Consider the following 17,212-nt stretch of genomic DNA (forward strand, 5'->3'; position numbering starts at 1 on the left):
CCGAAAGATGCGTGGATTTATATATAAATTTTGAATTAACGTTCTTATCTGTATTGCATCATAGATTATATAATAATATATAATAATAAGTATACAAAATTTGTGTGATAAACTATGTTAATCAATTAATTAATATTTTTAAGATTCAATTTGAAAATTTAAAGTTTCGTTGGATAATCATTTTATTTAATTTTTTTTTTTAAATTAAGCCTATAAACACTACTTTCACCAATAAATCTCTTTTTTTTGTTATCTACTTTTCACCAATGGTTTAAAAAACTAAAACTTTTGAGAACTAAAAAAATAGCTTTCAAAAAGTTGTTTTTATTTTTGAAATTTGGCCAAAAATTCAACTATTGTACTTAAAGAAAAATGCAAATCATGGTAAGAAATGTGGATGAAATAGGCTTAATTTTCAAAAAAAATTCTACCAAATACATATTTGAAAATATTAAAAATGAAGAATACGACTATATTGTTCATTTAGGCTTCATTTGGTAACTATTTTGTTTTTTGTTTTTGTTTTTGAAAATTAAGCCTATAGACACTACTTCCACCTTCAAGCTTCATCATTTGTTATCTACTTTTCACCAATAATTTAAAAAATCAAGCCAAATTTTGAAAACTAAAAAAGAAGCTTTGAAAAGTCGTTTTGTTTTTGGAATTTGACTAAGAATTCAATCATTATAATTGAAAAAGATACAAATCATGATAAAAAAATATAGATGATATAACCTTAATTTTTTAAAAACTAAAACAAAAAACAAAATGGCTAATTTCTTGTTTCCAAATTTATCTTTTCATAATACTACTTGATCGCATTTTAGAGACTAATGAGATATTTATTCAAAAATTCTTTATTAAAAAAGACAAATAAATTGGAAAACTAATGGTTGGTATTCATTGGTCAGTATTCAACTCATTATCTATAATTGCCACATTGGTTGCAAAGAAAGGTTAGTTGGTGGAGTTGGGAATANTATATATATAAAATATAATATAATATAATATAATCACAACTTTATGAGTAGGGAAACCACTTGACTTTGAGAAGGAATATTTGTTTCAATGTAACTTATAGATTAATTTAACATTATGATTGATATATAATGAAGGTTGTCCTCATGTTAAGCGTTGATCTCAAATTAGTTAATACTTTTTTTAAAAAACTATTTTTCTTAATTAAACAAATATTTTCTTATCTACCTAACTACTTTACATTTTTTTTTGATAATTTAAGTTTTATTTGGATCATAATTATTAAAGTTTCTTTGACTATCAAATTAAATGGCTATTGACAAATGTGGATACTGTGTCAAAATTTTGATATAATTGAATGAAGAAAAACTACGATCGAATAAGAACTCTTGTAAAGTATTTAGAAAATAGAATTTAAGACTATTGACAATTTTTTCTTAAATGAGATAGAACTCTTGTCAAGTAAGAGAATTAACTAATCGAACCGTAATAAAACACTTTTTTTTTTTTTTGCACTAAGTTAATTAAAGTACACGTCAAAACTTTGATATTTTGACTGATGACATATTTGAGTCAAGTGGTTAATGTATATACCTTTGATCGAGAGGTCAACCGCCTCTTGACCAACCATCCAAAACGAACTAGATTATGTAAGCGATTTTTGGAGAAGCATTCTCATACATTGAAAGTTTGTTTATTTTATTCAGTATCTCAAAAGGCTTGAGATGGAGAAGAGAACTGCCCTGAAATTAAGAACCAATAAAATTATAGCATCCACAACCAATCCCAAAAGCTTTTATGGGGTTTATTAGGTGCAAATGACATGGACCACAATCAAAAGTAAAGCATTAAGCATCACTATTCATACCCAAAATGATTGAAACATCCAACAAAAGCAAAGCATAAAGCATCTCTAGTTTGCCCTTTTAGTGTGTGGTGGTTCAGAATCTTCATAGAAAGGAAACAGTTGAAATCAGCCTCAATCAAAATTGTATTCTTATAAGCTCAAGAATTTCTAATTGTTTAATATTCATACATGGCCAAGTAAAAAAAGCTCACAACATTATCAGATCAGTCAATCACTTCTAAATCATCCACCTTTTGGCCTAATTTTGACACAAACACCTTATTTATCTACTTTTACAGGGTTAGCATTCTCCTTTATGATAAAATCTAAAAAAATGGCTTACTGGAAACGGGCATATAACTGAAGGATCTTGTTTTTAGCCTCGAGTGTCCTCTTCCATGCAATCGTATAATGCAAATTCTACCGTCTTGCGACCAGCATGACATGAAGTCAGACATGAGGAAACTATCTTCCTCTGTAGATCTTTGTAGTTCAGGGCTAACTTTATATCCCATTCTGTACTTGTCCTATAAATACCAAAACATTCAAGTTTATTCCATGCAAAAGTGTTGATTCAATGAAGTTGCATTTACACTTCATTACCTGTCTTCATCCTCATCCTCAAGATTTTCCATCATCCCAGAAAAGATTGAGAGGAGTTCATTGAGAACTTCCATTTCATTTTCCAAGCTTCCCTGTAGCTATGGATTTAAGATAAACAAGTAATAATAACCAACATAAAAAAGATTCTAAATCCTATAAAAAGCATAAAGGTATTTGTAATATTTAAAGGGTCCAGATGATAACACGATTTCAATTTTAGTCCAATTCTAAAAACAAAAACTACTTTTTTTAGTTTTCAAAACTTGGCTTCGTTTTTTAAATAAGTGGATAACAAAACAAAGAAACCTATTGGTGAAAGTAGCATTTATAAGCTCAATATTCAAAAACCAAATAGTTATCCAACTAGGTCTCTACTTTTTCTTTTTTTCCGAATTTGATGACTATTACAAACGTTTAGGAGGGGAAAAAGAGGAAAATTACCTTACGGTTGGTGAGTAATCCAGGGAACAGAGCTTTCCGGAAACACTCTAATAATGGTGAGGGCAGACCATAATGGAATATATTTTGGTTCTTTGACAACCAAGTTCCCCTCACCATATGAGTACTCCAGTTGGACGTGGTGTTATTGCTATCATCATCACCGAAGTCAATGTCTGCACTCACAAATAAACAATGGCAATACTAATATAAGAAAGATAAGAATAAATTACGTATTAAAGTAAAAGGAAGCACCATTCAAATGTTTAATGGACAGAACTAGAAAATACCTAATGGAATGACATCATTTACATTGTCTCCTTCAGGTAAAAAGCCATAGAAAGTAACTAGATGAGAACCAGAGTAATTCCCATAACTAAGGTAGCATTCTTCCCCTGCACGGCATGGTCTTGATAGATGGAATTTCAAGGAATTTGTACCCGAATCAACTTTGCCATAGTGTAGTATGTGCGGATGCAACTGTCCCAAAGAACCAAATAACAATGAAGCAAAGAAAAATGTGAACTCAAATTCAAAATAATATATTAGAAACATGAAACAAACAAGAAATATGAAACCAGAATGCCATCCAAGTTTAATGATGAAAAATTGTTCGAAGAAACATGAATCTATGGTCAGCAGGACGGTAAAATTCGCAAGCGATTAACTTGAGGCAAATAAGTATAAAGACGAGAAAATCAATTTGGGGTAGGAAGTAACAATAGATACCAAACAAATAACGGAGATTTTTTAACAATAAACTAGTTACACATACCGAGTGGTTGAGAAAACCTGCAATTGGAACCAAGCAGGTTCTGAGTATTCCATCAGAGAACATGATTTTCAAGCTATTTGAATACCAAAGTTCACAAGCCCATAAAAACTGCTCCCATGAGTAGAACTCCTCTGAGAAGACATCAGGATGGTTGTTACACAATACAGGAAACAACTCATCGTATTGTTCTCGTAAGTGCTGCAAAGAAGTTAACATTACATAAAAATCGAAGTAGTATATCGAATTATAATATCCACAACTCAGACCAGACGAGAAATGATTTCATCTTGTCACTTTATTTATATTAATGTCTAATGCATCTATCCAAACTTCCATAAAACCCCAGAAAATATAATGAGGAAAATGTAGTGAGATTACTTGTCAACTCTGTAATGAATGGAAACTATGCTTTGCCACTGGAGGTGGTTAAAGCAAATAAATAATGACCGAGAATATTTGTGAGAGCTGAACCTGTTTTGCTTGCATTAGCTCATCAAAAAGTAGGGTTCCGTCCAAAGTCTTCATTGCGCCAACTCCAAAGCTTAATCCTGTGAACTTTTTGTAAAATATTAGACCAGGAAAATAAATAATAATAATAATAAAAAAAAAAACTTCATGCACATTTCAGAACACATTTAGGGTTTAGGTGATTTAACAAATTATAGTTTTTGTCATTTCCTGCTTTAGTGCTCAGAAGTCAGACTGTAAAAATGATAAAACTAATTACAAAGGAAGGGGCTAGAACATGTGAGGTGAAAAGTATGCACCTCAATTATTATGAAAAGCAACCCCACCATTAAACATTCAAGATGGAACTATTTTTTAGGTAAAATATCCCATGATTCTTCCTTTGTTTTTTTTTGGAACAAAATTTTTCATTAATATAATGAAAAGAGACTATTGCTCAAATTACAATGACAGAAATCAGAGTTCTTAGCAAGCAGAGGGTCAGTGGACACACTCGGTTATTTCAACTAGGTTGACACAACCTTGGCGCATTCACCATATCCCAATTCAAAATACATTCAAAATCAAAGTTCATAGTTCATAGAGCAAAACAGCATAAAGTCTTAAATACATAACTCTCTTCCTTCGTATCTGAGCTATCGTTCTTTCCAATATCATTATCTTTCTTGGGGTTGATCTCAATATCTATTATTTTCCTGAGCTATTGTTCTTTCCAATATCATTATCTTTCTTGGGGTTGATCTCAATATCTATTATTTTCCATATGATACTCCCAACTCTGCTTCACTAGTTCTAGAGTCTCACTTGAAATTTCCTGGTTTCCTGAAAAATTCAATGGAAATTTTTTCTATTCAACCATAAAGCACTTTTTCCTCCATTGAAAACTAACCGTGAGTATTTGAGGGCGTGAGAAAGAGCTAGCCTTTCTTCCCTTCCGAAAATTCTGTATTTACACATATCCCATAATAAGCTGATAAATCTCACATCTCCTATATAGAGAGGGAAGGAAACAATGTCTTCTTACGATGCACTACTTTCACTTGGTAATGGATTCTCTTAGCAGGCTCCTCCAAAGAGGTCCAGAAACAGGCACCATCCTATTGTCTTTCTTTTCCATTGAGAAATTTACAATTCTCCTCCTAGACATCAGAATGTTTTAAGCTTCCTCTACTCCCAATGTTAATTGGAACAAACCCGAGCTACTTTGCATCGATGTTGGTAATTCCATCACCCAATCTGCTGCCAACATTTTCAGATGTGTGACTGAGCAATGACCATCCTCCAAAGTTCTCATCTTTTCCATTGGCTTCTTCAAGATTATGGAAACTGATTTTGGTAATAAATTTTGGGAAGATTTGCAAACCTTAAGATTTATCTTCCAAAGATGAATAACAGGACCCATCCTCTGGGACAGCAACACGAGCTCCTGCTACCTATCATCAAGGATATATTGAACAATGATTAGTATGGAGATTGGCTCTTTCTGATCAGCAACACTGATGGCTTATGATTTAAGCCCCAACTAGACTCTCTGAAGTGGACTCTCGACCCAACGAATTCCTTCCCATGTTGATTCTCCACCACTTTTTGGCCACCAAAAATCCTTCCATCCACCATGATCTTACCAAAGTTTTCTGGAAAGGAAAATTTCCCAAAAAAGTAAACTTCCTACGGGAGGTGGTCATGGGCAATAATGGATACTATGGATAATATGCAAAGAAGATATCCTTTGCTTGCTCTCTCCCCAGATGCATGCTCCCTTTTCAAATTGGACTGTGAATCTCAAGATCGTATTTCTCCAAGCTACCATTTCGCTTCTGTTTCCTGTGAGTCTCAATAAAATTGCGATCAACCTATGCAGTATTCTGGTGGTTCACCCCTAGAAAAAGAAGTCAAAATCTCTATAGTTGAACTTCACTAGAAGCTCCTTTTGAACCACTTGGCTTGAGAGGAACAGTAGAACTTTTAATCGAAGAGAGAGGAACTACACTCATTTAACCTTATTTTGCACACAGCAGTCACTTGGTTCAAGCTAAGATTTCTTTTTTCTTTTGTAATCATTCTCTTTGTGATATTTGTGCTCCAATTGGAACGGATTTTTTGCAACCCCACTAGCCTTTTTAAACTTCATAACATTATTGAAATTATGTTTCCCTCCCAAAGAAAAGGAGGCAAGTTATTTCCTTATTCATACATAAGGATAAAAAAGAATTTATGCATGCATGGTCTGGTATGTCAATAGACGTAAAAAGACCATCGGTGCTAACTGCTAAGTTGCTAACTGAAAAGTCTACAAAAAGGAAAATCAACCATTTGATAAGTGTGCACCCAAATCTCGTGCTGAACACAATGGACATGCAAGAAATCAGTGAGAACGGTCTGAAGGTAATAGTAATACCAGTTTTAAACGCTTCTGGTAGTGTATCAAAGTAGACCTTGAATTTGGAATCGGCGATGTGCTTCTCCTTCATACTCCATAACAACATCATTGTCTCAGGTAGCATGCCTTCAACCTTCGATAATATGGGATACTGAAATTGAAGCATAAAGTCATGATGGATCTATCTTCTCTTAGTCATCATTCATTACAAACTTCTTTATCACTACATTAAAGCTACAAATTCAAAATATATAAAATAATAATAACAATCACCCTATCGAAATCTGTACTATAGCCATTCACTTCAAATAGCACTTCTAACTACCATAGTCTGACTACTCAATGTGATTACATATCCAAAAGACCATCTAAAGAGAAGTGGGGTGAAATAATGTGTTGGATTTCTGAATTTTCTCAATTTTCTTTCACACACTTTACAAGGGAGTGTATCCCTCATATATACAACAATAATTGCCAAATATGGCAACGGCACTTAATGGTAAAAAGAATGGAAATAAGGAAAGAATAATACAAAAAAGAATAAATACTAATTGCAAGAAATAACATTCTAAATGGGTAAGGGGAAGGAGAAGACTTTCCATATCCAACATTTCCCCTCAAGTTGGACTGTATATGTTGATTAAGTCCAGCTTGGTTTTAAGACTTCAAACATGTTCTTGAATAGGGCTTTTGTAAGAATGTCAGCAATTTGCCTCTTGGTAGATATGTAGTTGAGTGAGATACTTTTGTTTTCAATTTTCTCCTTGATAAAGTGTCGATCAATATCCACATGTTTTATGCGATCATGATGGACCGGGTCTTTGGCAATGCTTATAGTAGCTTGATTATCACAGTGTACCTCCATCAGTTCTTCTAATTTGATTTTAAGTTCAGATAGGATGCTTTTGAGCCACATTCCTTCACAGATTCCTTGAGCTAGCGCTCTTAGTTCAACTTCGGCACTACTCCTGGATACTACTGATTGTTTCTTGCTTCGCCAAGTGACTAAGTTTCCCCAAACAAAGGTACAAAATCTGGTAGTTGATCTTCTGTCTATTTTTTAGCTTGCTCAATCGGCATCTGTGAAGATTTCAATGTTTCTTTTCCTAGATTTCTTGAAGTATAATCCTTCTCCTGGTGTTCCTTTCAAGTACCTGAGTATTCTGTAAGCAGCTTGCATATTTTCTTCTGTTGGACTGTTCATAAATTGACTTACAAAGCTAATTGCAAAACAGATACCAGGTCTAGTATGAGTTAGGTAAATCAATTTTGCAACTAGTCTTTGATACTAATCTTTGTTAACCGTTATGTTTTCTTTGATTATGTGATGATTTGTGTCAATGGGAGTATTAGCGGGCTTACATCCAAGCATACCTATTTCCTTTAAAAGGCCAAGGACATATTTTCTTTGAGAAATGCTCAAACCTGTCTTTAAGCGGGCCATTTCCATCCCTAGGAAATATTTAAGGTTGCCTAAGTCTTTTACTTCAAATTCCTTAGCTAAGAATAGCTTTAGATTTCTTATTTCTTTTTCATGATCTTCTGTAAGGATAATGTCATCTACATAGACAATGATAATTGCTATTTTACCCTTGCAAGGATGTTTGATGAAAAGGGTATGGTTAGATTGACATTGCGAGTACCTGTTTTTCTTTACCACTTTTGAAAAATTTTCAAACCAAGCCCTAGGGGATTGTTTTAAGCCATAAAGGGATTTTTTGAATTTGCATACCTTATTCATGGTTGTAGTTGATTTTATACCGGTAGGTATATCCATATACACTTCTTCTTCTAAGTCTCCATTAAGGAACACATTTTTATATCTAATTGGTGAAGTGTATCCCATCATTATTCACTGCTAAGGAAAAAAGGACGCGGATAGTATTTAATTTTGTTACCGGGGCAAATGTTTCTTGGTAGTCAATGCCGTAAGACTGGGTGAACCCTTTGGCGACCAGTCTAGCTTTAAACCTATCTATTTCTCCATTAGCTTTGTATTTGATGGTGAAGATCCATTTGCATCCTACTGTTTTCTTCCCTGGAGGTAGGTCTGTTATTTCCCATATGTTGTTCTTTTCCAAGGCCTTTATTTCGTCTGATACCGCTTGCTTCCAATTGATGTCTTTGAGGGCTTCATAGACATTGTTCGGAATGTGTATTTTGGATAGTGTAGTTGTGAATGCTTTGAACTTGGGAGAGAGACATTTGTAGGACAGGTAGTTTTGAATGGGATGCATTGTATAAGTTCTTACCCCTTTCTGTTTTGCAATGGGAAGATGAAGATCAATGTCTTCAGTGAGTGTTTCCGTTGTGGAGTTGGATACAAAATTTTCCTGCATTTCGGTTGGGTTTTGACTGATTGGTTCATGTCCAAGGGTGTTTTTCCTTCGAGTATAGACTATATGATCTTTCTTACATTTAAGTGAGTTTTGATTGGAAACATCAGTTTCATGTAGAAATGGAGCACTCTCTTCAATGAAATCTGTTTTTGGGGTACCTTCGTTTTCAAGAAGAATTTCGTTTTCAAGGAGAGTGGAAGGTTCAATGGTGCCTTGCTTTTGAAAATAAGGTTGAGTTTCATAGAAAGTTACATCCATGGAGGTATAAAATCTTTTAGTGGTTGGTGAATAGCATTTGTATCCTTTTTTAGCTTGGAGCATAATCGAGAAAGATGCATTTGATTGCCTTAGGATCTAATTTACTCCTATTAGGTCGATGATCTTGAACGAAGACTGTACAACCAAATATTTTGAAGGGAACTTGAGAAAATAATCACGTTATGGATGGTGGTTTTTCTGATGCACAACTTCAAACAAATTGGTATGTTGTTTGAAATTTCGATGCTCAGTTTTTCTTTGTTAGGGTTTCGAACGTGAAACCTATGAAGATAATTCAGAGATATGGCTCTAATACCATGTTAAATTTCTGAATTTTTGATTCCATGTTTATATGTAGAGAAGACTCAGAAATTCAACATAATGTATTCGAATGAAATGGTCTATCTGGAAATCTCATCTATAGGCCTCAGCCCAGGCTCTAATCTCACCAGCCTCCCCAAAGGAATTAACTAGCAGTTGCATCAACAAAAAGCAACCAACTTGAATACAATTTTGCATGGCTGGTTATACGAATGCCATCTAGTGTGATGTGAGGAAACACCAGTCCCAACTGCAACAGATACCCAGATAGAAAAGTTTTTTGCACAGAACTGGTGCAACTTCGTCCAGATCACTTAAAGCCATTATCAATTTCTAAAGCATGCACGCTTAGAGGGAACAAAGCAGTAAATGCACCTCAACTGGCGGAGAGAAAAGTTCTCTCCTTAGTTTCATTAAATGATCAAAGATTCTTAAAAATGTAAGATCCCTAAATATTCTTCCAACCAACTTTAACTCTAACTCTAGATATAAGCATGTACTTACAAAAGGAACAGAGCATTGTTAAAGATGAGAGAGGGAACTGAAATATAGCATCTGTATGTTAAAGAATTAATATGGAATGCATAAGACATAAAGAACGATTACAATTCTTTCAATCCTATTTTGCTGTCAGGAAAGTTCTAGACAATTCAAATTTTAAGATTAGCAACTACAACAGCTTCTTAGCAATGAATTTACCATGGTGCTTTTCTGCACAAGTTCCTCAGAAATAATAATAGCTAGAGGGATCTCCAATACAGTGTCACCAACTTCTAAATCTTCTGTGGCTATGGTCCCTCTACCAGCACCTTCAACATCTACATGAAGAATAAAGCATGCAAATTACAATTGTTTGGTATTGTGAAACTTCGGTGCACCTCCAATGCTACAAACTTCTAATTATACAGTAATTTGAAATCAAGCATCTATAGAACTGGATTATACGAATATTGCCAAGAAACAGTGATGGTGAAGACTTACAAGCTATCTTCAAGCTTGTCCTAACACCATTGCTTTCCCCCCACTGTAACAAACAGTTTTCTTTTGTACAGCTGTCCTCCGAAGGTTTAGCATCCATACTGTATACATTTCCGTACTCATGGATCATGCGAATAACTGCCTTCCGTAAATTTTGCAGGACGTGAAATTGGACAGGCTTACAACTAGAGAGAGAGATGTCAACAAGAGAAATTATTGTATTGAAGGCCTCCACTTCGTTCCTAGGGCTGTAGAAATCTACTGGTGTCCGTTCGTCATTTTCTCCAAAATACATTTCAGGCTGCACCTCAATTGTTAGAGTAGCTACCAATAACCTTTTATCAATACATATAGTAGATGATTTCAGACAAGAATAAAAATAAATACTGCTTGCTTCCTCTCTTCTTTCACCAACATAAAGACAAAACTAGAATGCAAATGAATCTTAATTAGGCACAATCAAGTACAAAAATTACTAAGCACTCTATCCAATGTAATCCAAGATATCCAGCACTCCTGAATAGCAGTAACTTAAATATTTCCAGACAAAGACAAGATAACATTGATCTAGAGAAATTCCTCAGGTTACCTCATTTAAGTGAATAATTCTTGCAATTTGTACTAATTCTTTCAGAACCGTATCTACTTCTTCAGGACACATCGAGCACTTCAAGTAAATGCGATTCTCAGACTTGAAACCCTGTCTTTCTAATAATTTCTACAGAAAATGTAAGAAATGATAAGGAATAGTAAACTCAACCGTATGCTAGAGTATTATACTGTGTCTACAAACTAAATGGTGTCCAATAGATCAAAATACATAGATTCTCAAAGAAATATATGCAATGAGATAAATGATGTACAAAGTTCGATTGCATAGAATAAACTTCCTACGTTGATTGTTAATTGTATTTATGTTAGAAAATATAAATGGCGATGGAAAACCATGTGGGACATTTCCTTGCACTTCCTTTTTGTGGGAACATTTCATGAATGGTTTTGGCATCTCCAAGTCTTATAACCCAATTTGTGAGATTAAAGCAGGATACAAGAATATTCAATTAGGAAAAAATATTATTTACGCTTTCAAAGTTATGCAATTACATGGGAAATCTAGATAGAAAGGGTTAAGTGCAAATAATTAAAAGACAAAGATAATGAAAATGATCCATCATAGAGTTCAGTTGAATATCAGCATGAGTTTTAGTTAGTAGAGGTCTAAGGCAAAGAGTTTGGGAACATGCCACTTTTGATCATTAAAACTTGGAGGGATAGTCTAGTAATAAATATGGACATCTGTTCGTATCACTTCCTTTCATTCTTAATTATCGTCTTAATTATGGTTTAATGTAAAGGTTCATATATTGATGTTCGTATCACTTCCTTTTTTTATGCATCATACTTCTTTTGTAGATGTCCCCGTTTCTTGCTACAAAATAACAATAATAATATTGCGACTAGTAAAGGATTTTGGTTAAAATCAAATGTTTGATGTAAGTGCTAGCTTCTTCTTTATTATTGCTTAACCTGAGAGCACAAATTATAATCATATTCATCATTCACGTGAATGTGTCAATCTTATCATTAATTATCACTCGAAAAGTTAGGAAGTCAATGAATGGGGAAAAAAGATAAACTTAAATTTTCAGTTAATAAAGGTAGTAGCTTCCTAAGTCTGTGCTCTTTGCTCATTCAGATTTTGCTCAAAATTTCATAGGGACGCTCACTTTCTGCACTCTCCTGATCAAGTTAGCAGTGTACAAAAGCAAAATGTGGCTATTCATATTTCACCTTCTTTTTGTCAAAAAAATGGTCGTTTTGGTCCAATGCAAGAAATATTAAGCAGTCGTCGATATCTCTTACTTCATCAGATGAGGAAGGCTGCAACACAAAAGCAAATGCAACAAAATAGAGATACGTTAACTGCTGGGCTAAGCTCATATTGAACTAATTAATTTATAAAATCATAGAAACATTAGAATAGAGCTCCATGACTTTGCAAGATTTTCCCACTCCGATTCTTTGGTAAAAATTAAAAAATGGCCACGATTAAGTGGTCACCCATAACAATTTAACATCCAATCCGCCCTCCAACCCCGAAACAAGAAACGACAATCAGAAAAGAAGCAAAGGTAAGGGACAAAAATAAAACGATGAACTGAAATAGGAATCAAACAGAGAAAACAAGACCAATCCATTTAACCAACGAAGAGATTTTTCATTTCGAAAATTCCCAAGAAACCACCATTCCCGCACTAAATTATAAGATAGCAAAACTCCACCAAACAAAAAAGAAGTAACTATAACAGGAGATATCACCCAAGAATCCAAACAAACAAGAACAGCAAGGAACAAGAATTGCAAGAAAACATGGGAAAGTATTAAGTAAATTGAAATGAAAACATGGGAAAGTATAAGTAAATTGCAAGAAAAGAGAAGGAAAGAAAGAGTTTAAAAGCAGTAGAAGAGTTGTTTACCTGATTGCCAATTTCCATTGCAACGCAGCAGAATTGGAATGAAGAAGTTGAAGAAGGAAGTGAGGGAGAGAGTGGAATTTGAGCGGCAGAGTTTGTAGAAGCAGCTTATTTAAAGCTCTACGCATTTCATGGGAAAATTTATACTAGTGTGATATATTTTAATTTCACTTCTACATAATGCACTTAATCAATGTGATTTTTTTCTTTTTAAATTGCAAAATTGACCCCTATCTTGAGGAAAAATTATAATTTAGTCCTTAATTTTATCATTATAATTTAGTCTGTGTAATTTGATAATAAAACCTTCATAAATAATCACTATAAAATGGGCTATTTACAAGAATTTTATCAAACCGTATGGATAAAAATCGAAACTTTCTTCCAAACAAATTTTATAATTTAATATTGATTTTAATTTGACCCTAATCTTTAAAAAGTTAAAATTCATATTCAAAATTATATTTTAATATTCTAATTAGATGTCTATAACTCCAGGTTAATTATCTTTGTTAATCTCTCTCGTTAATCCTCCAATTATAGCTACTAGTCAAGAAACACGTGCAATGCACGTGAAATCTTGTTGTTCTAATTATTTTTTTAATTAGTGATTTTTTAGCATATAATAAATAAATATTATATAATTTTATTTAAGTTATCATCAACTTTTGATAGTTAGAATATGTAACAACTTTTATTTAATGTTCTCATATTATCGTCTTTTTTTATAAAAAAAAATTATATCTAATACAAAGAGAAAAAAATTGTTCTAGTAAATTACTGAATTAATATGTTCATATTCCAGTATTGTAATATATATAATGCAATAATTTTCATACGAATGTTATTATACATCTACAGTGAGGTCACATGAAAGAATACATTGTTTCATCGTATTAATTACTACTTTCATTCAGTTTAATCCTCTAATTTATTTTCTTTTTCTTTTTTTTTGTATTTTCTCTGAACTTTGGATCTCATAGAATTATTTTTTTTTTAAGAATGTAATTGCAAGTTTTTATTTTGTTTTTTTTTTTTTACCGATACATCTCACATATCCATCGGAATAATCAATGCACATGTAACCACCTCCAAACTAAAGATGCATCTAATTGGCATCTATTGCATTCTATCTCGAAAAGTCGCATCATGTCAACATCAATTGCATCTATTCGATCCAAGCCTTTGTTTTTTAAAAATATAACCTCTACTTATCTTTCAAACGGATGCCTACACAAGAAAAGTCACAACCACTCGACAAAGAGCAATATGAAAATGTATGAAAAATGTAAGGGCAAAAGGGGCATGTAAAGATTCTCCCTACATGGTCCTTTTTAATATAATAGAGATTATCAGTTACGATTTTTGAATTGTGCAAATCTTGTAACTTACCTACATTTTTTTGATCCTATAGATTATGGTTGTATGAAGCCCTTAAAAGATATTTGTCATAAATTTGTTATTTGTTTTCTTTTACTCTCTCTTTTGCTCTCTAGGATTGTTTAGGTCTCAATTTAAAATGGTCGAGTAGGCTTAGTGTTTTGTGGAGTGTGTATTAAGACAATGGGGGTAAGGTTTATTTAACTACCATTTTGTGACCATAACACTATTTACAACTCGCTGGTTAACATAACCAACTTTCATTCCTTCCAATGTTTCTAATGACTTCATTCTTTGGTGTCTAACTCCAGCAACAACCAGTATCAGTGAAAACCTCTACCTCACTTCGACGAAAAACTCTAGCAACCAACTTCAATGACCATCTTTGTCGCCCAATTTTAGCATAAACCACCTCTAACAATCAACTATGTCCAACTCTGACAACAACCTTCACGAGACTAGCTCCAATAACTACCTCCAGCAGCCAAGTTCGACAATCACCTTTGACGACCAACTCCAAGGATCATCTCTAATGACTAACTCTAACAATCAACCCGCCCAATTATATACTCAAAAAGGAAAAAAAATCTCGTCAAATGAAAGTGCTTTTAATCGTTGGGAATGATCTACATTCACCTTAAGCCTAAGGTCCACAAAGACACATGGGAGTTACTCTTCACTCGTCTCACATTAGAAAATTAAGGAGTGGGTAGAGAATATATATATATGAGACCACTTCTAGGGACTTGGAAAAGTGTATAGAGGGGTAGTAGAGAGCCTTTTCCCACACCAGGCCATCGCACCATCTAGACGAATGAACAAACGGGTTCGAGTAACCACACTCGCACGAAAAAGGAAATAGTTTTATTTTTTTTCTTAAACCAATAAACCATTGAAATCTAATTGTTTTAAAATAAAAACATTTAGGGTTTTAATTGTGCTATTATTTTCTATATCTTGAATTAATTTCCCAAACGTTTTGGCCTTATCTTCTCCAAGCATGAGCTGCAACTCATGTAACTCTTCTCTTTGTATGTTGATCTATAATATAATGAAGAGATTGGAGTGAAAATCGGGCATACAATCAATAGGGATTTTGAGAGAAAATTGGGTTTGAAGAAAGAATTCTTCAGCTAGTTTTCTACAGTGAGCATTTCTCCTTCTACCCTTGATCCAAGCTTGTTTTGAGTCCCACAACTCAATCTAGAGCACCAAGAGAATAGTGAAGAAGATCTTGAGGTGGTCTACAACAAGATTTGGAGAAGATAGCAGCTGGTGAAGGAGCTTTGAAGAAGTTCCACAAGAGGTATGTCTTGAAACCCATTTTTTTCTACAAAAGCATGCTTTATATTTTGCCAAAATTAGTGAATTTGAGTGCTTAGATGATCCTTGAGCTTCCGCTGCTGTTGATTCAATCCTACACATATCATGTTCATCGCATAGTCTTTAGCTACATGATCGCATACCATACGATACTCGATGCATGCTACACGATCATGTAAACTTTCATGCTCATCACATAGTCCTAAGCTACACGATCACATATAAACAATCGTGTAAACTCGATGCCTCCCTGCTTGACCATCAGGAGTTTGCTATACGATCAGCTGCAAGAGTTATTTATGGAGCGGTTCAAGGCCCGGTTCACTTGTTCCGAACCGATGGACTCTTTTGTAATAGTTAGTCGTTTTTTTTAGAATTTCTATCCCAGCCCATCAACTTTAGTTAAATATACATGTGATATATGTTTATATTATATGTCATAATATATGTCACATAGTTTTAAAATCCACCATAGTTTATGCATTTATTTTCATGCATCATTTTATATTATAAGTGTTATAATATACTAGTATGCATGGTTTAAATTATATAAAGCATGATCATGCATCATATAATATAAAAGTTATACTATATGTATGTATGCATGCATTATAGCATATCCATGCATCATTTATATTATAAGTGTTATAATATACTAGTATGCATGGTTTAAATTATATAAAGCATGATCATGCATCATATAATATAAAAGTTATACTATATGTATGTATGCATGCATTATAGCATATCCATGCATCATTTATATTATAAGTGTTATAATGTAAGGTTGAATGGTTGTATAGAATGTATGCTATAACATAGTTCATTACTTAGTTATTTAAAAGTTATATATTAGTAATGAATGAACATTGCATGAAGCATGACACTACCTTAGGTTAATTTATAATTATTATAAATAACTTATGTATGTCTTGCTTGCAATTCTGGTTTTTAATTTGTTTCATTTACTTTATACGAGTTATAAATAAATGAAATTAGAAATTAAAATCAATAACCAAGAGTTGCATACAAACTTAGGTAAAATCATTTTTTTGAAATAGTTTTAAAATATGATTGAGATAGACCTAAGTTCACAAATTTCTAATGAGATTAGAAATTAGATTAATCTTTTAAATCGGTTTAATAGGATAAATTGATTTCAATAAAAGATTAAATTTGTAGTAAATATATCTATAAGGGACCTTTTGTCTAAAGTGGCTTCTGGCTAGGTTGGGTGTTAGGTTTTTAAAGGATGCATGTTTTCTATGTTAATTCCCCCAAAATTGTGTTGATTATTTGCTTTAATTACTAATTCTGTTGGTAAAACTGTCCCCAAAGCATTTAAGAGTCATTAAGAGAAGATCGGGCCAAAAAGATCCAAAATAACCAAAAAAATCAACAATTTCAAGAGAATCGAGTAAATTACCAAAATGCCATTGAGAATCGAGTATTCACCATTAAGTTGTAGCATCACGACCCTAGGAGAGGCATTGCGCAACACTTGAAGACAGAACGCTTCATTCTGCTGCAAAACAGGACAGTGTTGCAACACTCCGGACTTTGACACAAATCATCCCATGCGCGCGTGCCTTGCGTTGACAAGCGTTAAGGGTAGCATTGCAACACAAGCCCAACGCTTCTTGGCTTTTC

General features: G+C 33.4%; 1 protein-coding gene across 3 annotated transcripts; it reads right to left on the bottom strand.

Moving 5' to 3' along the window:
• Positions 1-1,951: 1,951 nt before the first annotated feature.
• LOC120079325 (protein SET DOMAIN GROUP 40) lies at positions 1,952-13,017 on the bottom strand. Of its 3 annotated transcripts, none has more exons than XM_039033484.1 (12): positions 12,863-13,017; positions 12,177-12,266; positions 10,975-11,103; positions 10,389-10,686; positions 10,107-10,225; positions 6,508-6,640; positions 4,113-4,189; positions 3,642-3,839; positions 3,157-3,346; positions 2,870-3,042; positions 2,429-2,520; positions 1,952-2,352 (listed from the first exon to the last, which is right to left on the bottom strand). In XM_039033484.1, the coding sequence occupies exons 1-12, from the start codon at positions 12,878-12,880 to the stop codon at positions 2,202-2,204; spliced, it is 1,668 nt and encodes a 555-aa protein (XP_038889412.1). In that variant the 5' UTR covers positions 12,881-13,017; the 3' UTR covers positions 1,952-2,201. The 3 variants fall into 3 exon arrangements, with proteins under 3 accessions (XP_038889412.1, XP_038889411.1, XP_038889413.1); XM_039033483.1 differs by having other exon boundaries at positions 2,429-2,526; XM_039033485.1 differs by lacking the exons at positions 12,177-12,266; positions 12,863-13,017 and having other exon boundaries at positions 2,429-2,526; positions 10,389-10,720; positions 10,975-11,084.
• Positions 13,018-17,212: the final 4,195 nt, after the last annotated feature.

This window comes from Benincasa hispida, chromosome 6 (genome assembly GCF_009727055.1).
Source record: "Benincasa hispida cultivar B227 chromosome 6, ASM972705v1, whole genome shotgun sequence".
NCBI classification, from domain to species: Eukaryota; Viridiplantae; Streptophyta; class Magnoliopsida; order Cucurbitales; family Cucurbitaceae; genus Benincasa; species Benincasa hispida.

Coding starts and splice junctions, on each gene's coding strand:
- LOC120079325 (XM_039033483.1), bottom strand. Junction 11,104..12,176: donor ATTTTTTTGACAAAAAGAAG/GTGAAATATGAA, acceptor CATTTTCTGTAG/AAATTATTAGAAAGACAGGG. Junction 10,687..10,974: donor GAATTATTCACTTAAATGAG/GTAACCTGAGGA, acceptor ATTGAGGTGCAG/CCTGAAATGTATTTTGGAGA.